At 48.1% G+C, this 25225-nt stretch overlaps 1 protein-coding gene across 3 annotated transcripts; it reads left to right on the top strand.

The window, feature by feature from the left end:
- Positions 1–335: 335 nt before the first annotated feature.
- On the top strand, positions 336–14354 carry LOC111141348 (TGFB induced factor homeobox 2). 3 transcript variants are annotated; one of them, XM_022493825.1, is made up of 3 exons: positions 336–445; positions 3910–4134; positions 11549–14354. In XM_022493825.1, exons 2-3 carry the CDS (start codon positions 3943–3945, stop codon positions 12068–12070), a joined length of 714 nt encoding a protein of 237 aa, XP_022349533.1. In that variant the 5' UTR covers positions 336–445; positions 3910–3942; the 3' UTR covers positions 12071–14354. The 3 variants fall into 3 exon arrangements, with proteins under 3 accessions (XP_022349533.1, XP_022349534.1, XP_022349531.1); XM_022493826.1 differs by lacking the exon at positions 336–445 and adding an exon at positions 1304–1681; XM_022493823.1 differs by lacking the exon at positions 336–445 and having other exon boundaries at positions 1305–4134.
- Positions 14355–25225: the final 10871 nt, after the last annotated feature.

Here is a 25225-nt window from a genome sequence, read left to right as displayed (position 1 = left end):
GGAGGAACGGGCCACTTCCTGTCCCCGAGCGGACTCTCCCGAAGCCGGGCTCCCACCTCTCCTCTTCGGAGGCCATGTGGCATTCCTGCGGGTGGGGGTGGGCGCAGGAAGAAGGTGCCCGCCCGGCCCCGCCCCCTCCGGGCGCGGTGGGCGGGACGAAGCCCCCGGCCGCCGTCGGCCCGCCCCGCGGGGGGTGGGCGTAGCTCGCCGCGCTCCGCACAAAGTTTGTTTTCTCCCTCCGGGCGAGTGGGGGAGGGCGAGGAAAGCGCGGGGGGGAGGAGAGGGGATCTGACGTCAGGCCGCGAGGTGCTTTCCAGCCGCGAGCTGTCAGGCCGAGTGTCAGGCCCGGCAGGTACGCGGCGCGCTCCGCCGGCGCCCCCCGCCCCCTGCCAAGACGCCCGGCACCGAGCCAGGGGCCGCGTGGACGGAAAAGCCGCTCGGAAAAGTCAGTGCGGGGCGCAGGAGTGGGACAGAGTCGGGCGGGGGGCGCGCGGACAACTTGGAAAGTTTCTTTTTCTCGGCCGGGCGGGGGAGGGGGCGTCGTCCTGGCGCGTGCGATTGTGGGTGTGTAAGCTCTGGTGTTTGTGAGCCGCGACTGCTGGGGGGCGGGCGGGGGCCGGTGGGGGGGAATGTCGCACCGTCCCCCCCCCAAGTTGGAAGCTCTCTCGAGGCCCTTTTGGGGGGCCCAGCTCCGTACGATCCCAGCCCGTGAGAGGGCCGCCCCTGCCCCGGGCCGGGGTGAGCGCGCGGGGGGCGGGTTTGTTTGGTTTAAAAAGTGCACGTTGCTAACCGCCAGAACCCTCTCCCCCCTCCGCCCCCCCCCCGCGGCGGCCGAGCCGGGGAGGGGGCCGCCGAGAGTGACAGCTGCGGGTGGGGGCAGCGGCAAGGGCCCGGGGCTGGGGGGCTGGGGAGCCCGCGCGAGTTCCCCTTTCCTTTGGAACAAAGGAAAGTCTGTCTCGGAGGCATCTGTCACTCCCAGGCGGGCCAAGGAAGCGGGGCGCGTGGGGCCGGCAACCCGAAGAAAGTTTGTGCGCGCCGGGACCCTCCGGCAGGCCGAGCGTGAGCCGAGCCTCCCGCGGGGGAAGCGCGCAGTTCTCTAGGGTAGGGGGCGGCCAACATGGAGTCTGGGCGCAGGGCTGGGGGGGGGGGGGGGGGGGGGGGGGGGGGGCCCAGCCCCCTCCCCTCCCCCTCCGGGCCGAGTTCGGAGCACAAAGCCGAGCGCGCAGGCTCGGCCAGCCCCGCGCCCCGAAGAGTCAGACAGCGCCAAGCGGCGGGGGAAGGGGGTGGGAACCAAACTTTTTCCTGCCCCGGGACAGACACGTGAGTTTTCTTTCTTGCAGAGCCCCCGCCCCACCTACTTTGCGGGCCGGCGGGGGAGCTGGGGCGCCGAGTCTAGCGCGGGGTAGGGGGCTGAGGGGGTGCGGGCGCCCCGAGCGCAGGCCGATTCCCCGCCGCCCCGGGAGCCATGTGCTCCGACTCGGTCTGGGCCGCGGGGGAGACTGCGCGCTTTGTGTGAACTGCTGGGAATGCAGCGTGAGTGCGCGGCCCGGGGGAGTGTCCGGTGGAGCTGGGGGAGTTGTCAGAAAGTGCATTCGGGAGTGGCTGCAGGTCGGCGTCGTGGAGTGTATAGAAGGGTGCACCGGGTGTCCTGTCGTGAGGGTGCTGCCACGGGCCAGTTGGGGTAAGAATTGATCGCTGGTGTGATGACGTTTGGAGTTTCCTCAGTCTGAGAGATCGTGGGTGGGCGGGTCGGTTGGAGTTTGTGGGTAGGCATATAGCCAGGAATTGGGCTGGTTTCGTGGGTACCAGTTGTTCGTGGTAGACGTGGGCTCTGTAAGCTTTGTGTGTGCTGTGTTTGTCGGTGAAAACCTTGGTGGTTCCAGGAGCTAAGGGATGGGTTGGTGCCTGTTATCTGAGCACTGCTACAGAGTTGCCTGGTGGTGAGGGCGTGTGTGTCTGTCAGTCTGTGTGTCTGGGTGTGAGTATGGGGTATGTATGTGGGAAACCTCCCCCCGTTGTAAGCTGGCTGGAGTGCAGGACACGATGGTGGAGAGAGGTCTGTTGTAGGCTCAGGGGTCATCTCCACCGGCCACCCTAGGAACCCTGCAGACTGGGACTTGGTTGGCAGCCAGGGTGGAATTTATACAGATAACCCTGAGTAAACTTCTCATAGCCTGCCAAGACTGCATCCCTGAGCCCAGATCCCAACTGCCCTGGCCAGCTAAGTCCCAGAAACCTGACCTCAGAAAGCAGCCTGCTGTTGGTGTTCTCTGAGGAGTGGCACCTCTAACCAGTGCCTGTCTCACCTCCAGGTGGCCTGGCTGGGAGGGTAGACCCTTCCCTCGAAAGCCTGGCCGAGCCAGCCCAGATATCTGGGCTCAGGCCCAAGTCGAGGAAACAAAACCTGGGAGATGCCAGAGTCTGTTGGCCCAGCCTGCTGGGTAGCTGTTAAAAGGCTGAGGAGGGAGGAGCCTTGAGATTCTGGCATTAGCTTGCCCTGGAACTTTTGGTTTTAAAATGTAAATCTCTTTTGCATGTGTGAACCAGAAGTTAGGATGAGTAACTGAGTCGGGTTGTCTAGGGAAACCCCTTCCTACATTTGACAGGTGAAGAGGGGGCTCAAGCCCAGAGAGGAGAGAGCACACTTGCCAAGGTCACACAGCCAAGGGGAGAGAACCAGAGTCCAGCCTTGTTCATTTATCTGGATTTTTGAGGAATTGATTCATGGACCCAGCCAGGGGCTAGATGACAAAAGAGAATGTCTGAGACAACCAATAGGGATGACTCAACACTGCAGGGCACAGTAGGTGCAGTAAATGTGAAACACCCATTGCGGTAGGACCGTAGTGATTAATAGACTTTCCAGACCTGGGCAGCAAAATGCTAGAGTTTGGGGAGGCTGGCGAGAGTTGGTTGTTGTTGTTGGCAAACGTCGGTCCAAACCTTGCTTCCATACCCTATCCTGGAGGTGAAGGGTTTTTTGTTTGTTTTTTTCCATAACAGCTTTATGGAGATGTAACTCACATATCCTACCACTTACCCATTTAAAGCAAACAAATGAGTGGTTTTAGTATACTCACAACTATGTAACCACCACCACAGTCAATTTTAGAACATTTTTATCACCTCAGAAAGAAACTCCATACCCTTTAGCTGTCCTCCTTCTAGGCTCCTCCCCCAGCCTATTCTAAATTGGTCATTAAAACGGACTCATATGTATTTTTCATGACTTGCTTCTCTCGCTTAGCATATTTTCAAGGTTCATCCACACTGTAGCATGGATCAGGACTTAGTTCCTTTACATGGCCAAATAATACTCCACCATATGGATGGACTACATTTCGTTTTTCCATTCCTCCACTGTTGGACACTTGGGTTCTTTCCACCTTTTGGCTATTACGAATAATGTTGCTATAAACGTTTGTGTTCAAGGTTTTGTGTGAACGCAGGTTTTCATTTCTCTTTGGTAGATGTCTAGGAGTGAAATTACTGGGTCACATGGTAACTGTTTAAATTAGGTGGCGTTCTCTCTTGGTCTTGATTTTCTCATCTATAAAATGACGATAATAGTAGTGTCTGTCTTAAAAGGACTTGACTGAGATAGTGTGAAGTGCTCAGTACAGTGCATGGAAAACAGACCTCAGGGGTAGCTAAAATTCTTTGTAGTCTGGTACTGCTTCTTAAAGAGCTGCCACTTATCTCACTAGTCCTCTACTGAGTGCATGAAATGAAAGCATCTCAGACTCATCCCTTCTAGGTTGCCCAGGCGAAGGTATGGCCTGAGACTTTGATTTACCATTCCTCCATTTCGGTGTCCCAGGCTATAATGATGATGTGTTTGGAGACAGGGAAAGGGTAAAAGGGAATGTGTGGTAATGATGTCCCCATCCCCTCTGTCACTTGTTCCAGGCTTGCCCAAGGTCCACCTAGCCCCTAGACACCATGTCAGACAGTGATCTGGGTGAGGACGAAGGCCTCCTCTCCCTGGCAGGCAAGAGGAAGCGCAGAGGGAACCTGCCCAAAGAATCGGTGAAGATCCTCCGGGACTGGCTGTACTTGCACCGCTACAACGCCTACCCCTCAGAGCAGGAGAAGCTGAGCCTTTCTGGACAGACCAACCTGTCCGTGCTGCAGGTAAGGAGCAGGTAGCAGGAGACCTGGGTTCTAGTCCTAAGTCCTGTCGCTGATACACTGTGTGGCCACGTGACAACACCCACTCTGCCTCAAGGGAAGACCATGACATGAGGTGACTGCAGCTAGATCTGGGGGAGTTCTGAAGAGGCAAGGCACCACTATGAATGTCTTGGTGTCATTAACAGTGGAGACCGTGGGGAAGGTGAGAAGGCGCTGCGTGTTTGGAATTCAGCCCCTGGCCCCAGAGCAGGGTTTAGTGACTTGGTGGCAGAAGGGCAGCTAGTGGTCTGCAGTGTAGTTAAAAAAATGAGTTGGGCTCATGGCCAAGGAAAGGGCAGAATTCAGAGGTTCTGGGTTCAAAACCCAGTTCTGCCACGTAGGAGCAAAGGACCACATCTTGATTTCTCCATCTGTAAAGTGGGGGTTCGAATCCTCCCTTGCTTGACCGAATTGTTGTAGGAGCAGATTCAGAACTGGATGTGAAAGTGCTTTGGGGGCACCTGGCTGGCTCAGTCCGTGGAGCACGTGACTCTTGACCTTGGGGTTGTGAATGCACATCCTATATTGTGTGTAGAGATTACTTAAAAATAAAATCTTTTAAAAAAAAGAAAGAAAGATGGGGCGCCTGGGTGGCTCAGTGGGTTAAGCCGCTGCCTTCGGCTCAGGTCATGATCTCAGGGTCCTGGGATCGAGCCCCGCATCGGGCTCTTTGCTCAGCGGGGAGCCTGCTTCCTCCTCTCTCTCTGACTGCCTATCTCTCTCTGTCAAATAAATAAATAAAAAATCTTTAAAAAAAAAAAAAAAAAAAAAGAAAGAAAGAAAAGATGGGGCACCCGGGTGGCTTGGTTGAGCATCTGACTCTTGATTTCAACTCAGGTCTTGATCTCAGGATCCTGGGATCAAGCCCCACATCGGGCTCCACGCTTAGCACGGAGTCTGCTTGTCCCTCTCCCTCCTCTGTCCCATGCCCACACTCCCACTCCCCCACCTCCCACACACTCTCTAAAAATAAATAAATAAAATATTAAAAAAAGAAAAAAAAATATTAAAAAAAGAAAGAAAGTGCTTTGTAAACCATCCACATGAGCATACCTGAAAATCTCTTGTCCACTTTTCATCAGAGTGCAAGATATCATCTTTGAACTGCCTGGCTGCTGACCTATAGGAGTTTTGTTCTGTGTTCATGGCGCTGAGGTAGACACCCTGGACTATCACTGACTTGCCTGCAGTTTGGCTCTCATCTACCTGGGCGACACAGCAGGCCCCCAGTCTAGCGAAGGCCCATCCCCTGCCCCATGAGTCCCCAGCGCTCCCTTCATGAGCCGGCTAAGCCTCTACCCCAAGGCCCTCAGCCTCCTGTTCTAGCTCTTTTCCTAGCCTTTAATAGATTCCTTACTTGAATCTGTGGTGCTAACTCTCCTTCCTTCCCTTACCCCCCCCACCTTGGAACCTCCCTTGTCTCCCCAGTTCCCATCCCTTCTCCATGATGCCTCACGCTGAGTATTCAGCCTTCAGAACTCCTGTCACCTGACTTTATACTTGCTGGGCAGTGGTTAATGGGAGTCTGTCTGTGAGAAAGGCTCTAGGGTTACAGAACCTGACTCAGATCCCATCTTCTCCACAAGAAGAAGCCTGGATGTTGGCCAGGTCCACTGCCTCTCCCTGAGCCTCACGTTCCTCATCTGAAAAAAGGAGATGACTGTGGTACTTGGCATAGCATATAAGGAAGAGGGATGGAGAAGAAAGATTCAAGGCTCACGGCGAGGTGAGCACAGAGTGGGTGTTTTTGCTCTTGTCATCCTCATCTCCTAGATCACAGGTCTTGGACTGACCCCAGGTGTCTGATAGTGCCTAGCATCTCACAGTGTACCAAGCACTCCCAACCAGAGCTGAGGTCCCAGAGAGGAACCAGACACATTCCCACCCTCAAGGTGTCTAGTCTAGGATGGGAAAGTGGGGAGGACCTAGCCATTAGTGTTTGTAAAAAGTGTTGCTGGGACAGAAGGCAGCAGAGACCCAAGCAGTGTTTCTAAGCCAGCCTGGAGTGTCAGCAGGCCTCCCAGAAGAGGCGGACTGGAACTCACAGGACGTAGAACAACACAGGCCAAAGGCTTGAGCCTGAAAACCAGGATCACCTCGATGGGCTCTTTGCTGGTCTTCTGCCTCCAGCCTTTTTCCCTCAGTCCGTTCTCTTTTTTTTTTTTTTTAAATGGGCTTTATTAAGCAGTTCATGAATTGGGACAGCATCCCATCTAACTCCGTTCCCTCAGTCCATTCTCCTGGACACAAAAGTACAAATCTGATTGTGTCGCACACACCATGGACCCCACTGTCCTTTGCAGAGAATCCAAAGTCAGGAGCTTACCAGCTTCATCTCTCAGTTCTTCTTGTCCCCAGGACCTGTGAACCTTCGGCCCTCTGTTCCTCCAGGCCTTCTCCCTAGGCTTCTTCATGACTTTTCTGAACTTGGCTCACTCCATGTAAGCATTTCCTCATGAGAGCATTCTTGGATTAGGTCTGAGGCCACTATTCCTGTGTTCCTGGTGCACCTCCTACCTGTGTTGCCACACTGCATTGAAATTGCTTTCGGTCAGGGACACCATTTCTTTTTTTTTTTTTAAGATTTTTTAAAATTTATTATTTATTTGACAGAGAGAGACACAGTGAGAGAGGGAACACAGGCAGGGGGCAGTGGGAGAGGGAGAAGCAGGCTCCCACCAAGCAGGGAGCCCGATGTGGGGCTCAATCCCAGGACCCTGAGATCATGACCTGAGCCGAAGGCAGATGCTTAATGACTGAGCTACCCAGGTACCCCAGGGACACCATTTCTTACAACTGAGTGATGTGCCAGTTTCTCTAATTTATTTTTTACAGACCCACCTCCCCGCAACATGTTGACTTGATACATTTTTATTATGTCACTTAAGCATGTATAAAAACTGGGTTAAAAAAAAAACGTTCTTGCTTTTGCTCTTATAAATTGTAAAATAACCAGTTTCCCAATGTAATTGTGAAACCAATGTAAAATTTAATGTAAAATGGTGGATGGGGATGATGATGCTTTGCTGAGTCGGCTATGATGTGTAGTATGACAAAGGCACTGACTCTGGACTTGAGCAAGTCTAGATTGCCGGAGGCTACTGTGCTCCTACTCAAGATCAGAATGGAAATGTGAAGCTAAAACATTTCTTCCGAGAACTAGTGGATTCCTAGGATGATATATCCCTGATTCCACTTAGAGAAATGTTGGGCCGAGGAAGGGCCAGCTGGATCCTGGTGTGCCCTCATGGGTAGGGTTCTGGTGTTGGCCACCCTGCTCTAGAGTCCTGCTGAGAGTTAAGGAGCAGTGGGGACCATGTGGCCCTGGGGGAAAACTATACCATGAATCCCACAGGGCCTCCACCCTTCTACCTCTGCTTGACGGTCTCACAGGCACCTCAGATTTCTTGATTGGTAATGGATAACTTCTCCAAACTGGCTCTTTCTTTTTCTAAGGTGGGCCCCTTCATTTCCCTTCCTCAGCTCATTTGATCAGTCACCAATTCCTATGCATTCCTAAAGTATGCATTCCCCTTAAGTATTTCTGAAGTGTGGGTTTCCTTCCCTGGTCCAACCTATCATTGTCTTACCACTCGCTATTCCACTATTAAAAGCCCTTCAGTGACTCCTGCCCACCTAATGACAGTATGGCCGGCTATGCCGATGCCCCTATCTGCCTAGCTAGCCTCACCCCTGCCTCCCCCAGTACTCGTGCCACACGAATCAGTACCCCAGACCACTTCATTCCCACTCCTAACCAGAGAGACCCTCAACCCTCAGAGGAACTGTGTGTTCCCACAGTACCATAACTGGGTCAGCACTTGGACAACGGACTATATAGCTGCTTTTTAGAACAGGAGGCTTACTTATCACTATATCACTGTATCCCGAGTTTAGCTCTATGCCTGGTATCTGGTAGGTGCTCAGTAAACAATTATTGAATTGATAGAAAATGAGGAAGTGTGGGGAAATGTCAACAGGCAGGACCTCAAAAGTAAAGAAGTGTAGCTTCTCACTCTGGAAAAATTGGCCCAGGTCCCTGGAGACAGATATCTCTTTTTCCTGTGTTTAATTTTTTAAATTTCAGTGTTTATTAAGAACGTTTGCAAATATCCACAAAAGAGAATATTATAATGCACTCCTAGAACCAATCACCTGGCTTCAACATGCTTCTGCATTTTGCCAAGCTTGTTTTCTCTCTCCCTGGGGACAGTTCTTTTGATTGTCTCCTTTAACTGGCCCAAGAGCAATCTCATTAGCAAGTCAATGAGTCATTTAACTAACTGGTTTGCTGGTACTTGCCTGGGGCTAGGCAGTTGGGAGGGTAAGACCAAAAAAAAGTCATTTGTGAAGGGTTTTCACAGGTCCCTGTGACACCTTCTGAGCCCACTTTATTGCTGTGGTTTCTAACTGTGCTGAGGGGCTGGCTGCCTGTTGGAGAGGGAAGGGAAGCGTGGCGGGGAGGGTTCGGGCCCCATTCTTTCACTCATACTGATTGGGGGTGTGCTCGGTGCCAGGCCCAGTGCTGTGTGCTGGAAAACACAGTGGTAGAACAGGCACTATCTCTGCCCCCTGGGGAGCCTCCTGTAGGAAGGAAAGACAATATTTAATGGACTAAGAATTCAGTGTAATTAATTGCCAGTGTGGTGTCTGCTGAGCTCCCCATTCCTTTCAAGGCCATTAGAACTCCATTCAAATGGAGTTACCTGAGAGGCTTTTGCAAAGCAGGAGAGGGGCTAAGGGTCAGCAGAGGGGATGGGGGTGAGCGGGTTGAACCACTGGTTCCTAAGTATGGGCAGCAGAACTCAGGGAATTTGTTTAAAAACACACATTCCTGACTCCGCCCCCACCCCACCCCACCCCACTCCCACTGGACCTGTAGAGCAGATGAGATTTTTTTTTTTTAATTTTTTTATTTGTAAATAATCACACCCAACACCGGTTTTGAACCCACAACTCTGAGATCAAGTGTTGCACGCTCCACCGACTGAGCCAGCCAAGCGCCCCCAAGAGATAGCTATTTTTTAAACTCACCTTCAAGGTGATTATAATACAGCCAAGCTGCTTTTGAGAGCACCCGGGTATGGGTGGTCATAACACAAGTGGGGGTCCAGTGGTATTTGGGAAAGGTCCTTCCATGCCTTCACTTCTCTCCCTTCTTTGGCTTCTGTCTTGGACAGCTGAAAAGACAATAGAATGAAAGCACGAGTGTCGCCTTCTTCAGAGACCCTGCTCTGATCCTCGTGGCCTTCATCAGCTTCCTGGTGCCCTCCCACTCCCATTTGCCGCAGGGATTCCTCCCACATTCTTTATCGCAGCCGCTGATACAAAGTACCAGCAGGACAGCCGCTGGTCCCATAGGGCCAGTTTGTGGTAGAGATAGGCTTTGAGGCACCCAGCCTGGGTTGTGCCATATCAATCACAGAATTCACCTTGGCATTCTCCCTACCACCTCCCCAAGGACCTTGAGTGGGGGCAAATCACATGCTTTTTCCCTGACTTGGGCATGGGTCGGCAGGTGGAAGGGGCTACAGAAGTTCCTGCTGGCCTGTTATCACAGCCCGGCACTGCCGTGCACACAGGCCTGCCCTTACCCGGCCCCCCTCAGCTGCGCATTTCTAGCGGATGAGAAGACAAAACAGACAGCAGGCTGCCAAGTTTCTGTGGACCAGGCTGAGCGTGTGGGGAGCGTGGTTTCTGCTCTTCCCTGAATTCTAAGCCAAAATGGGAGGTGCTGCTAGGGGCTAGGTGCCCACACAGCTGCTAATAAACACCTAAGTTCCCCTCCCCAAGCCTGCTTTCTTAACAGAAATCCTCATCCCTACTTCACGTGAACCAGGTCACGGTGACCTGACACCTTCCCCTGCGCGCAGAGCGACGGGGAGCAGACGCAGTGCTCCGGGGTGGCACGGGGAGCTGCTGAGGCAGCGGCTGGACGCAGGAGGGGAAGCATCCCGAGGAGCAGAAAAGGCTTCAGTCTGTTCAGTCTGTTCTCTACCAGGCAGTAGGGGTTGCCTGGAAGTGGTGACCTTGAGCAAGTTACCGAGCTCTGATCAGGGCCTCTGTTGCTTCCCCAGTTCAAATAAAGTGGTCATCACACTACCTATCTCATAAGTTGGAGATTAAGTAATTAGATGGAAATGTTCAGAACAGCATCTGGTGTGTTTTGTGTTCAACAAGTGTTTGCTCTCAGGATTATGGTCATGATTATTCAGTTGTCAGTTCCACCTGTTTGCTAAGACACAGCAAAGCACAGGCCCTAAAGCCTAGAGACCTGGGTTTGGATCCCCGCTCTAGACTCAGAGCCTGTGTGACTCTGGGCATGTTCTTTCATCTTTTATGAGTTCAGTTCCCTCCTAGTACTTAGAGGACACTGCTGACTACCTTCCAGCTCGTACAGATGAAACATAATGCAAGTGAGGCGGCTGGCATGGTGCTTAGTATCAGTACCTTTCCTTTCCTTTGCCTCACCCAGCTGTTCAGCCCTACCTCTCTCTGGGGCTCCCCTGTAGCCTTAGCCAGCATTCAGCTCAGCCGGTGTCTGCTGATGCCTGCTGGTGTGTGTGTGCATGTGTTTGTACTGGGAAGACCCTGGAGATGAAGAGGAATAAATGAGAACCCCTGGAATGGAGAGGAAGAGAAGCCACTAGAAGGCTCTGGCTCTTCCCTGCACAGGAGCTTTTGTACCTGCTGAGCAAGGAGCCAGGACAACTCCAGGCACCAGCCCCTGCCCTAGGTGGCTGTCCCTTAGGCTAGGTAGAGACAGACTCCATAGGAAGATGGCAGCCAAGAGCTTGCCCTGGAAATGGGCCAGGAGAGGTGATCAGCAGGGGTAGAAACTGGTACAGGAGCCTTAAGGAGAGCTGAGCCTTGATCCATTCACCAAACCGTAGAGAAACGTGAGCCATTGCTGCAGTCCACACAGTTCCCAATATCCTGCCACACAGGTGAGGGGGAGAGGGTTCTGGTCTCTGCCCTGAGCAGCCGCTGGTACATGCTCTGTATCTGCCGATAAACAGGGAGAAGAGACAGGGCCAGGAGAGGCAGCTACAGTGTGCAAGGTGTGTAGGTCAGCAGGCCAGTGTTGAGGCCCTTCAGTGGTGTGCCATGGTGTCCTGGCCTGCTGCTGTCAGTTCTGCCCCGAGTCCACAAAGACTAGATTGGGTCTTCCCATTATTGTCCCCACCACTGGTTGTAATTTTATATTCACTTGTAGGATTTCTTTTTTAACTCTCTCTTCCCAACGTGAACTTGTCTGAAGGCTGGGACTATGTCTGTGTTGTTTGCTGCCATGTTTCTGGGGCCAGGAACGTAGGTGCTTCATAGCTGGTTTTTGACCGAGTGAACCGATCACGGCCTCTTCTGTGCATTCCAGATATGTAACTGGTTCATCAACGCCCGGCGGCGCCTTCTCCCAGACATGCTCCGGAAGGACGGCAAAGACCCCAATCAATTCACCATCTCCCGCCGCGGGGGTAAGGCCTCAGATGTGGCCCTGCCCCGAGGCAGCAGCCCCTCAGTGCTGGCTGTGTCTGTACCAGCCCCCACCAATGTGCTCTCCTTGTCCGTGTGCTCTGTGCCACTCCACTCAGGCCAGGGGGAAAAGCCAGCAGCCCCCTTCCCACCAGGGGAGCTGGAGCCCCCGAAGCCCCTGGTGGCCCCTGGCAACACACTCACTCTACTGACCAGAGCTGAAGCCGGAAGCCCCACAGGTGGACTCTTCAACACGCCACCGCCCACACCCCCAGAGCAGGACAAGGAGGACTTCAGTAGCTTCCAGTTGCTGGTAGAGGTGGCGCTACAGAGGGCTGCTGAGATGGAGCTTCAGAAGCAGCAGGACCCATCGCCCCCCTTACTGCACACTCCGATCCCCTTAGTCTCTGAAAACCCCAAGTAGGCATCTGCCAAAAGGGGTGCTCGAGGCTCGAGCCAGCTGTCCTGGGTTTCCATTTGAGTTCCCTTTCATACAGAGGGTTTTCTTGGATCACTGCCAAACATCGGGATCATCTCCTCTGTCCAGAGGTCTTCAGCAGGAAGACGCCAGCTGGTGTCACTGCACTGTGACAGGGACCTCTCTGCTAACTGCCGTTTCTCCAGGCCTCCTCAGTGATGAGATTGAGATCGGAGACAGGCATGGTGCTGCTGCTGCTTCTCCAGAGAATCCCTAGGACACCTCTGTCCCAGCCTGCTTTCCTGGCTGGGCACAGGACACCCACCACATTCAGACCTACGCCCTGGAGCTGGGCCTCTCTGTGTTAAGCAAAGTGTGGACAGTCCAAGTTCATACGTGTGAACAAAAGAGAAGAGGAACCCAGCAGATGTAACAGAACGGACTCCAGTTGAATGTTTAGGTTTTCACTAAACTTTATTTTTCCTTTTTTGCTGGGGTTTCCATTAATGGGAGTAGTTAGCCCAGGTGTGGGGAGTCAGTGTGTGTTGCCTGAGGGAATCTGACGAACTGGGAATTAGGCACCACTGCAGCTGGTGAGTGTTTTACAGGGAAGGAGTATCTTTATTTCGGGGACCAGCTAAATCTCTGCAAAATTCCAAATGGTTGTTTTATTGTTGGTTTGATTTACAAAAAAAAAAAAAAAAAAAAAACGACACACACACAAAAAAACCCTTTTTGAGCTTTGGCTTTTCTGCGTCAGGCACAAAGCCTTTAAGAATAAAGAAAGGGTCCAATACAGAATCTGACCAAACCTTCTAAGCGCAGAGCAGAGAAGGATGATAAAAACCGGACAGGTGGTTATTGGTTTGGTTTGTTCGTTTTTCTGTTTTGTTTTGTTTTTTAAATTTTTGTTTTTACTATGTTTTGGGGGACAGAGGAAGTTAGCTAGACCAAGGCAGTGGGTTTTTTGGTTTTGTTTTGTTTTTTCTCCTTAATGTTTTCCCCTCTTTATCCTTGAAAGTATGGCCAAGCAGCCTGAGTTTTGAATTCCTTTAAGAACTTTGGATTAGTGTGGCCAGAACGGAAAAAGCTGCCAGTAGCTCCTACTTGGAGAGAAGTGAGCCACCTACTGGTCAGGAAGCCCTTGTAGCTGACTCCGATGGGCAGTTATTCCCATGACAGTGGCAAGAACCTATTCCTGGAAGACGCAGGGAACGTGCCCCCAGCTGCTGAGAAGCTGCCTTCTCTGGAGGCTGGGGCTGGAAATCGGTTAGGAAGCCTGTCCACTGTGTCTCTGTATTGCACCTTTCTCTAAATTGGAGTTGCAGAGCCCTCTGCTCTGAACTTCACAGTGAACTAGATCACGGTCTTACTCTTCTCCCTCCTCTCCATTTTTTATTCTGCTGTCTCACTGCTAACAGCGTTTGACAGCAATACACCCCATCTTTATATATCCTAAGAAACACTAATTCTAGGTTACTATTAGCCAAAATATTTTTGTTCTGAATAATGTTGTTACTGAGCCGAAAGACAGGTCAGGAGCCCTCAGCTTCTAGTTTCCTGAAGTTGCCCAGTCAGGCAGGCACAAGGGGGAGATTCCTGGGGGTTGACTGACTTGGGTGAGCCTGGCCAGGAGAAAGGCAGCAACGTGTGTTCTGTCCTTTCTGGGATGATGTCTGAAGGCTTCAGGGAGGCTACCTGACTTCTCAGCGGCTTGGCCTACCCACTGCTGTGGGAATGGGGATCAGTTACTTAAGGAGAGGGAGCTTTGCTCTCTGAATGGGCAAGTTTCCTAGGCTCTCTCTTTTGCCACCCCAGCTCTCTCTTTTGCCACCCCAGCCCGTCCCTGCATGTCCTAGGGGGATCAGGGATCCTCGCCCTCCTGAGGCCCAGCTGGGGAAGAAAGAACAGCAGCTTCAAGACAGCTGAAGCTGCTGTTTGCCCAGCCTGTTCCACCCCACCCATGTCTGAGCCCAGGTCTGGTAGCACTGTTGGAAGATGCTTATAGCAAGAGCCCCTGGCAGTGTACTGGGCTGGGGTGGGACTTTTCCTTCCCACAGTGCACTGAGCAGTAGAGGTGGTGAGGGGTGAGGAGCCATGCTGCTGAATTCTGGTTGGCATTTCCCCCTTGTGCGAGATGGGGAGGCTGGAGGTAGGGCAGCCTCCGCTTGGTTGGGTCGTGAGAGAAAGCTGGAGAAGCACAGTTATCCCGTTGAATTATTTGAGCAAAAAACTACTGTAAATAACTTTTGTTTTTGTCTTTCGTCAAATAAAGTTGTTTTTGGGTTTTGTTTTGTTTTGCTTTTTAAAGCAGAAACAGATTGATCCACAGTGACCCTGGGCCGCGTCCAGGGGTGGGGCAGTTGCTGAGTTCTTACAGGGCCTTACTCGTCCCCCCCTCTAGCAGCCACCTGTCAGTGTTGGGTGTCCTGCATCCTTAGTCTTTGGCCTCAACCCTGGTCCATAACCTTTTCACCATAGTGGGCAGGGGGCATATGCCTCCCAAGCTGCACCAGTCTTCCCTGGATAAACACTCAAGCTTTGGGATTGCTGAGTGGTGAGGGAACTTAGGGAGCTAGCAACCTTATCCTCCCCCCTCAACCAGCGAGGAAAGCATAGGACTGCAGTATGACGCCGGCACAGAAAGCAGCACAGGTGAGATGGATGCTTTAGTCATGTCTGAAACTGGTACCACCTCTAGACTTCCATGTTACGGAAGCTAGTAAATCCCCCCCCCTTTTTTTTAAGATTTTATTTATTTGACAGAGATCACAAGTAGGCAGAGAGGCAGGCAGAGAGAGAGGAGGAAGCAGGCTCCCCGCTGAGCAGAGAGCCCGATGTGGGGGGCTCGATTCCAGGACCCTGAGATCATGACCTGAGCCACCCAGGCACCCCTAAATTTCCCTTTTTTGCTTAAGTAGCTGTGAGTTTCATTTACTTCATAATGAAGCAACTATACATTTCACTGCAGCCCAAACAGTGCAAAGTCAAGGCCTGCAGCAGTAAACACCCTTGCTTTGTGCCTGGTCCTATCCAGTGTTCATTATTACTTTAATTTTTGTATACACACAAATGAAGGCAGATGCCCTTCTCATAAGTGAAGAAACTGAGGGTTTGTTAAATTAATTGGCCTGAACTGTACAGCCAGTATTAAATGGAGCTAGGATATGAATTCAAGTCCGTCTTACTTGAAGGTCACCCTGACATCTGCCTGGACCTTATTTGAACTAGTGATGGGCAGTTCACTGACTACTGGCATTTAACCAATATGGATTTTGGGCTAAACACTAGAAATTTCTAATACTGAACCAAATCAGCTTCTGATGACAACAGACCCAGATGGAGGATGTCCAATCTCCCACAAGTCATTCTCCTTTAGAAATTTGGAGTCCGTGCCTCCCTATTCACGTTTCCCAGATTAAAGAGCTCCGGTTTGAGAGAGTTTAGCCATTCATCCAAGGCCCTGGTTTTCCACTTCCTCTGTCAGTAGCCCTCAAACTGTGCACTTGGCCATAGGGCTTGGCAGAACAGGGACATTATGTAGAAGGGCTCTTCAAAATAAATTTAATTCTCATTTTCATCTGGAAAATGAATATTAATATTACCCTAAAGGGGGAAATCTTTTGGATGGTCTGACTGCCTTAGAAGAAATGGCTTCCTACAAATACTTTTCAGAGAACTGAAACCAAAAGCATCTTCTGTGACAAGCTTCAAACTGATGAACCCCTGAGTAGTAAGCAAGCACTTTAGATAATGATTATTTTATTTATTTATTTATTTATTTTTGAAGATTATTTATTTATTTATTTGACAGAGAAATCATAAGTGGGCAGAGAGAGTGGGGAGCGGGGAAGCAGAATTTCTGCTGAGCAGAGAGCCCGATGCGGGGTTTGATCCCAGGACCCTGAGATCATGACCTGAGCTGAAGGCAGAGGCTTAACCCACTGAGCCACCCAGGTGTCCCAGGAAATAGCATTTAAATGCATTTCTGGAGGCACCTGACTGGCTTAGTCAGTAGAGCATGCGACTCTTGATCTCAGGGTTGTGAGTCTGAGCCCCTCGTGGGTGCAGAGATTACTTAAAAAAGTAAAATCTTAAAAAAAAAGAAAACCCTCTACGGCTGGACTCGACTCTGGATTTAAAAAGTACACTGCGGGTCGCCTGGCTGGCTCAGCCAATGGAGCATGCAACTCTTGATCTCAGGGTCATGAGCTCTAGCCCCATGTTGGGGGTAGAGATTACTAAAAAAATAATAACAATTTAAAAAAAAAAAGAAATAAAAACTACACTCTAGTTTAGAAACTGCTAATGGGAAAAACTCCTAGAGGGGAGAGGCTCAGCCTGTCTTGGTGTGCTGTAAGCTTGGTATGTTAGCCACTGCAGCTGCAGAGAAGGGAACTCGGGAATGTGGAAATAATAATTACCAATGCTCTCAATGTTACTGGTTTCCAAAGCACTTCTCTATAATCTAAGCTTGCATTCAGTTCTGGCTCTGTCACCTAATGAGCTGTCATGATCCCAGACAAGTCAATTTACCACTCCAAACTACAGTGTCCTCATCAATAAAATGGGCATAGTAATATTCACCTCTTAGGAGGATGAAATAGGATATTCCATGTTACTGTTATTATATACTGTTATTACCTGGCCTCTCAGTAGAGGGCTGAGAGTAAACGGAACTATGACAATAACTAGCCCCATACCACACAGCTGTTAAGAGGCAGAACTGGAAGGAATTACCCAGAGAAGTAGTTCTCAAGCTTTAATATGTATCAGAATCATCAGGAGAGCTTCCAAAAATCCAAATTCCCAGACCTCGCCCCCAGAGAGTCCAGGAATCTGCACTCTTCACTTACACCACAGAAGATTCTCACGCTATTGCTCAAAGGACCTGATCAGGACACTGACTTATCCCAAGGAAGGTTCGAGGTTAAGACAACACCTTATCTTTCAAAGTTTTAAGATGAGAGGAAGAAGGGTACCACCAAGCAGTTTACCCCCTGCCAAACCATTTGACTTCCCCTCAGCTCCCAGGAGTCTATGGTGGCCTGAAGGTGAAGTGTAGCCTTCCTAAGATTGTCATTTTAATTACATAAATAATCCACATTTACTGCAGAAAATTTTAAAGATAAAGGAGAGGAGTTCAGTATAGTGGTTAAGAGCCCAGCCAACTTTTGGAGGAAAACATGTAAAACATTTAGCAAAGCTGGAACCTAGTAAGAACCCCATTAAGTACTAGTAAAACATTTATCATAGGCAAAAAGAGGACCTGGATACAAACTCAGACCTCTACTTCACAACGAATGCGCTTTCCATGGCTTGTGGATTTTTCCCCACAGGACTCTTGATTTCTGTGACTCCATCTATGTCTGTCTAGGGCCCTCAGTCTTACCCCTCTGAGCACACTTTCCCCTCCAAACTCTCCTACAAGCAGCTGGCAGTGGCATAGAGGCATTCAGCTGAGAGGACATACTCGGCCCCAAGCCTGAGATCATGTGTTTAACTGGTGCTTAGAAAGTTCCAACCTCACAAAGGCAAAATCTGTCCTACTTCCAAATCTCTCTCCCACTTCCAGATCTGACTCTTCATCAAGTTCTTTTCCATCTTAGACCACCCAGCATGTTTATTTTAACCAGATGGATGCACTGGGATTCAGCCAGACTCCCCACTTCCTAAGATAAGGAGAGCCTTGGGTGAAAGCACAAAGGGATCAAGTCTCAGCCCCATAAATATCCTCTAGGCAAGGGTTCTCCATGCTAGCTCCCAGCTTGGCTTTGTCTGCTCCTAGAAAGCTAAGAGGAGGAACACAGATCAGGTTTCGGATCCTACTGAACCTCTAACTTGCTGTGTGACACTGAGCTGGGCTGGATCTAAGGACCCTCTAAATATAACTTTCTGTGACACCCTGCCCCCATATAATCACAAACTTAGTGAGTCTCAGTTAAGAGCTTCACAATATAATACTACATATAAAACTTTTCTTGCAAAAATAAAGTTACCTATTTACAGATGATATGATCACATATGTAGAAAATCCTTTGGACTCCACCAAAAGAAAAAAAAAAAAAGGATAAATGAATTCAGCAAAGTTGCAGAATACAAAATCACACAAAAATCAGCTGTGTTTCTATACACAAACAATGAACAATCCAAGAAGGAAATTTTTTTAAAATTTCAATTTAGGGGCGCCTGGGTGGCTCAGTGGGTTAAGCCACTGCCTTCGGCTCAGGTCATGATCCCAGGTCCTGGGTTCAAGCCCCGCATCGGGCTTTCTGCTCGGCGGGGAGCCTGCTTCCTCCTCTCTCTCTGCCTGCCTCTCTGCCTGCTTGTGATTTCTCTCTGTCAAATAAATAAATAAAATCTTTAAAAAAAAATAAAAAAATAAAATTTAAAAAAATAAAATAAAATAAAATAAAATAAAATTTCAATTTAGAATAGCATCACAAAGAATAAAGTAGTTAAGAATTAACAAAAGAAATGATAAAACATTGCTGAATGAAATTAAGGAAGATAAAAATAAATGGAAAAGTATCTTGTGTTCATGGATTGGAAGACTTACCTATAGATCTTCACTGCAATCTCTACCAAATCCTACTGATTTTTTTTTTCTTAGTAGGCTCCACACCCAACTTGGGGCTTGAACTCACGATCCCAAGATCAAGAGTTGCATGCATGTTCTACCAACTGAAGCAGCCAGGCGCCCCTCCAGAGACTTTTTTTTTTTTTTTACAGAAATAGAACAACTTGTTCTAAAATGTATATGGAATCTTAAGGAACCCCCAAAACCAAAACAATCTTGAAAAAGAACAAAGTTGGGGTGCCTGGGTGGCTCAGTGGGTGAAGCCTCTGCCTTCAGCTCAGGTTGTGGTCTCAGGGTCCTGGGATCAAGCTCTGAATCAGGATCTCTGCTCAGCAGGGAGCCTGCATCCCCCCCCCCTTCTCTGCCTACTTGTGATCTCTCTCAAATAAATAGATAAAATCTTAAAAAAAAAAAAAGAACAAAGTTGGAAGACTCACACCTGATTTCAAAACTTACTACAAAGCTAAAGTAATCAAAACCATGTGATATAGGCACAAAGACAGAAAAAAAAAAAAAAGGCCAAAGGAATGGGATTTGACAGCCTCACAATAAACCGTCACATATGTGGGCAAATGATTTTCAACAAAGGCGCTAAGACCATTCAATGCAGAAAGGACTGTCTTTTTAACAAATGGTGTTGGGAAAACTGGATATTCACTTGTAAAAGAATAAGTTAGACTCTTACCTAACACCATATAAAAAAATTAACTCAGTGGGACACCTGTCTGGCTCAGTCAGTGGAGCATGTGACTCTTGATCTTGTGGTCATAACTTCATAAAATATACATTAAACAACAACAACAACAAATTAACTCAAAATGGATCAAACACTTAAATATAAGTGCTAAACTAAACTCTTATAAGAAATCCAGGGAGGGGCGCCTGGGTGGCTCAGTGGGTTAAGCCTCTGCATTTGGCTCAGGTCATGATCTCAGGGTCCTGGGACTGAGCCCCACATTGGGCTCTCTGCTCGGTGGGGAGCCTTCCTCCTCCTCTCTCTCTGCCTGCCTCTCTGCCTACTTGTGATCTCTGTCAAATAAATAAATAAAAAATCTTTAAAAAAAAAGAAAGAAAGAAAAGAAATCAGGGGAGAAGCTTGTTGACATTAATTTGGCAATTTTTTAAGGGTTTTTTTTTTCCGTTGTTTTGTTTTTTAAAGTAAATCTCTACACCCAATGGGGGCTTGAACTCACAACCCTGAGACCAAGAGTCATGCTCTGGGGCACCTAGGTGGCAAAGCCAGCTTAGCGTCTGACTCTTGGTTTTGGCTCAGGTCCTCATCTCAGGGTTGTGAATCCAAGTCCCATGTTGGGCTCTTGCTCAGTGCAAAGTCTGCTTAAGACTCTCTTCCTCTGCACTCCCCTCTCCTCTAAAATAAATAAATAAATCTTTTTTTTTTTTTTTTTTTAAGAGTCACATGCTCTTCCAACTGAGCCAGCTAGGCACCCTGGTAGTGATTTCTTGGATATGATACCAAAAGCACAGGCAAAAACAAAAAATTAGATACTACACTTCATGAAAATTAAAAACTTTTAAAAAATTGTTAAGTAATCTCTACTTATTAAAGGGGCATGAACTCACAAGCCTGAGATCAAGAGTCACATGCTCTACCAACTGAGCCATCAGGGCATCCCCCAAATTAAAAACATTTGTGTATCAAAGGATACTACTATCAATAGAGTAAAAGGGTAACCCACAGAACAAGAGAAAATATTTGCAAATTACATAAATAATAAAGGATTAATATCCAGAATATATATATAACTCCTAAAACTCAACAACAACAAAAAACAAATGACAAGACTCAAAAAAATGGGCAAGGGTCTGGAACAGACATTTCTTCAAAGATAACCAAATGACCAACAAGCACATGAAAAGATGCTCAACCTCACTAATCATTAGGAAAATGCAAATAAAAATCACAATGAGATACCACTTTGCACCCATTAGGTTGGCGATTATCAAGGGGCACCAGGGTGGCTCAGTGGGTTAAGCATCTGCCTTTGGTTCAAGTCATGATCTCAGGGTCTTGGGATCCAGCCCCATGTTCAAGCCCCACGTCCAACTCCCTGCTCAGCAGAGAGCCCGCTTCTTCCTCTCTCTCTGCCTGCCACTCTACTTGTGCTTCCGCTGTCAAATAAACACATAAAATCTTTAAAAATAAATTTAAAAAAATTTTAAAGTCTTTTAAAGGGGCGCCTGGGTGGCTCAGTTGTTAAGCATCTGTCTTCAGCTCAGGTCATGATCCCGGGGTCCTGGGATAGAGCCCTCCATCGGGCTCCCTGCTCTGTGGAAAGCCTGCTTCTCCCTCTCCCACTCCCCCTGCTTGTGTTGCCTCTCCGGCTTTCTCCCTCTCTGTCAAATAAATAAAATCTTTAGAAAATCTTTTTTAAAAATTAAATAATAAAATGGAGTTGGGAGGCCAGCAGAAGGAGCTCTCACACCCTGTAAGTCTTCATCAACTGCAGGCCCCAACAGAAAGACATACCTTGCACTCCCAAAAGGAAGAAACCTATTTTTCACTACCCTGACAAAAGGAAGAAAGATCTTCTCCTTGCCCAGCAACATCCCAGTCAATGAAAGACCATTACAACTGTTACAGCCAATGAAAACCCACAGACTTCAAACTCCTAGATTAATCCAACTTGGATTTTTTGTTTATAAAAGCCACTCCCCACTCCCTTTCTTCTATAAAAGCAAGTTTCTCTCCTTTGTTCTCCAGATTTCCCTACCATTTTGTTGTAGTTTGGGTGTCCCAAATAGCAATACTCTGCTATTCCCAAATAAACTCATTTTTGCCAGGAAAATAGGTGAGTTTGTTTGTTTTTTTTTTTTAAGATTTTATTTATTTATTTGACAGAGAGAGATCCCAAGTAGGCAGAGAGGCAGGCAGAGAGAGGGGGAAGGAGACTCCCCGCTGAGCAGAGAGCCCAATGCCTGGCTCAATCCCAGGAACCTGGAGATCATGACCTAAGCCAAAGGCAGAGGTGCCACCCAGGTGCCCCAGTGAGTTTTATTTTTAAGGCTAACAATATATACAATGAACACCTAACAAATATTTAGTGATATTATCATTCAGCCTCAAAAAGGAAGGAAATTCTGACACTGGCTATACCAGGGATGAATCCTGCAGACAGTATGCTAACTGAAATAATTAAATCAGAAAAGGACTAACACGGTGTGATTCCACTCTTAATAAGGTACTTAGGAAAATTTGGGACAGAAAGTAGAATGGCAGTTGTTAGGGGCAGGGACAAAGAGAGATTGGGAAGTTACTAGTTTGAGGGCACAAAACTTTCAGTTTTGCAAGATGAAAGAGTTCTGAAAATGGATGGCTCAGTGGGTTAAAGCCTCTGCCTTTGGCTCAGGTCATGATCCCATGGTCCTGTCCCAGCATCAGGCTCCCTGCTCAGCAGGGAGTCTGCTTCCTCCCCTTCCCCGGCCTGCCTTTCTGCCTTGTGATCTCTGTCCGTCAAATAAATAAAATCTTAAAAAAAAAAAAAAAAAAAAGGATGGTGGTAGCATCTACACAACAGAGTACATGTACTTCCCTGTACCACCAAACTGTACACTTAAAAATGGTAAAAAATTTTTATGTATACTCTACAGCAAGTAAAAAAAGATTTAAGTTTAAAAAAGAATTTGGGGCACCTGGATGGCCCAGTTGGTTATGCATCTGCCTTCAGCTCAGGTCATGATCCCAGAACCCTGGGATCAAGCCCCACATTGTGCTCCCTGCTCAGCAGGGGGTCTGCTTCTCCCTCTCTCCTGCTCATGTGCTCTCTCTCGCTCTCTCTCGCTCACTCTCTTTCAAATAAATAAAACCTTTTTAAAATAAGTAAATAAATAAATAATAATTTTCTTTTTTATTCCAATTGTCTCCATCATCAGTGCCCCCGCCAGTATCTCCTGAGTTTAACAGTCTTTAAACTAGTCTCCCACTCTGATCCTGTCCTCCGAATAGCAGCCAAAGTGATCTTGTTAAGAGGCAAACCGGAAAAGTGAAGTGTCGCTGCTCAAATCCTTTCTGTGGCTTCCTCCACTGTTGGGACAAAAATAAATTCTTCATGGCCATGACCAAAAAGACAAGGGGGGAGGTCCAGCCTCACATCTATGGGGCTGGAGAAAAGTGAACCCTTGTGCACTATTGGCGGGAATGTAAATTGGTGCTGCCACTATGGAAAACAATATGGAAGACCCTCAAAAAATTAAAAATAGAAACACTCTATGATCCAGCAATTCCACTTCTGGGAATATATAACACTAAGAAATAAGGAAATAAAAACACTAACTCGAAAAGATATCTGCATGTTCACAGCAGCATTATTTACAATGACCAAAGCATGGAAACAACCTAAGTGTCCTTCAACAAATGAATGGATAAAGAAGTTGGGCTATACACACCATGGAATATATATTTTTTTTAATTTTATTTATTTATTTGTCAGAGAGAGAGATAGAGAGTGAGCACAGGCAGACAGAGTGGCAGGCAGAAGCAGAGGGAGAAGCAGGCTCCCCGCCGAGCAAGGAGCTCCATGCGGGACTTGATCCCAGGACCCTGGGATCATGACCTAAGCCGAAGGCAGCCGCTTAACCAACTGAGCCACCCAGGCATCCCTACACACCATGGAATATTATTCAGCCACAAAAAATTAGGAAATCCTACCATTTGTGTATGTATAGACCTTGGAGGTTTATGCTGAGTAAAAATAAGTCAGATGGAGAAAGACAAATACACATGTGTATTTGTACAATCTCACATGTGGAATCTTAAAAAACAGACTCAGAAAAAGAGATCAGACTTGTGGTTACCAGAGGTGGATGGTGGAGGGAGGAGGAAATGGAGGAAGGTGGTTAAAAGATACAAACTTCCAGGTGAGATAAATAAATAAATAGTAAGGATGTAAGGTACAACATGAGGACGACAGTTAACAATGCTGTACTGATACACTGGAAAATTGTTAAAAGAATAAATCCTAAGACTTCTCATCACATTTTTTTTCTTCTTCTCTTTTCATTGTATCTATATGAAAAGACGAAATTAGTTGAACCTATTAATTAGCTGAACCATATCATTTCACAATATATGTAAATCAAACCATCAAGAGGTAGGCCTGAAACTTATATAAGGTGATATATGTCAATTGTTTTTCTTTCTCTTTTTTTAATTTATTTGTTTGACAGAGAGAGATCACAAGTGGGCAGAGAGGCAGGCAGAGAGATGGGGGGGAAGCAGGTTCCCCACTGAGCAGAGAGCCTGATTTGGGGCTCGATCCCAGGACCCTGAGATCATGACCTGAGCCGAAGGCAGAGGCTTAACCCACTGAGCCACCCAGGCGCTCCGTCAATTATTTTTCAATGAAACTGGAAAAGACAAAAATTCTTCAGCATGCCCCTCCCACTCCTTCCCAACTAAGGTCTTTATTCCCCACCAGTAGCTGACATGGTTTCACCTCCTGGAACGCTCTCTTCTCTTCCCCTCCCTCATCCCCTTAACTCCTACTTTTCCTTTAGAGCTCTATCTTTCCTAACCCTCCACACCAAACTCCCCATTACAAACTTTTACTACCAGGCCCAGCAGACTGAAAACTTACCTATTCTGTCTTGGATCTTGGGCTAGGTATTCTTCCAACATTCTATGACAGAATGAATGATCAGTTTGTCTCCATCACTGCGTGCCCCCAGGGAATCTGTAAAAGAGGTTTTATACCAACGGTACACTTCCAAACTGGAGTGAGCTGGTTAGACTTTACCACAGTTTTGCATATGGGAGAGAACAAGGTTCAGAAAAAAGGCAGGGCTGGGAAGAACAAGATCCACGTGAAAGCTGGGGGACTAAAAGGTATGGATTCATGTCAGGTGTATGTCCCTCCCATCAGGTCCAGACAGAGTAACGTCTGTTGCTGTGTATGTCACCTTTGAGGTCCTGCTTCACTCAATCTATTGGAAGAGGATCTTGGAATTGAGTTGCGGTTGGAAACACCAACCATGGAAGAAGCTCCCTAGGAGATTCTGTTGTTCAGCTAGGGGGAGAACTATAGGTCAATGTTGACAGGTATACAAAGGACATTCCGACCTCACTGATATCCTTTAAGACTAAAACCTTAGGGTCACCTGAGTGGCTCAGTTGCTTGGGTGACTGCCTTTGGCTCAAGTCATGATCCTGGGGTCCTGGGATCAAGCCACACGTCAGGCTCCCTGCTCAGCAGTAGAGTCTGCTTCTCCCACTCCCCCTGCTCATGCTCTGTCTCGCTCACTCTCTCTTTCAAATAAATAAATAAAATCTTAAAAACAAAAAACAAAAAACAACGACTAAAAGTTTAAGGTTAGGAGTACAGATTTTGGAGTCAGACAGACCCAGATACTAGTTGAGTGATTCCAGACACATTAGTTTGCCCACCACACAGAAGTACCTTGGTCTCAACTTAATTCATAGTACAATGCACAGGGCACCACCTGGAGGGCTTACCAAAATGCTGATAATGGGCCGCACTCCCAACAATTTCTGATTTGGTGGTTCTGGGAATGGATCTGAGAATCTTCACGTCTAGTCAAGTTCCTACGTGATGTGGCTGCTGGTG

The sequence above is a fragment of the Enhydra lutris genome, unplaced genomic scaffold (assembly GCF_002288905.1).
Source record: "Enhydra lutris kenyoni isolate GAN:26980312 unplaced genomic scaffold, ASM228890v2 scaffoldscaffold6, whole genome shotgun sequence".
In the NCBI taxonomy this organism is placed as follows: Eukaryota; Metazoa; Chordata; class Mammalia; order Carnivora; family Mustelidae; genus Enhydra; species Enhydra lutris.
The sequence above is the reverse complement of the archived record's forward strand: the minus strand, read 5'-3'. Positions and strand labels throughout refer to the sequence as shown.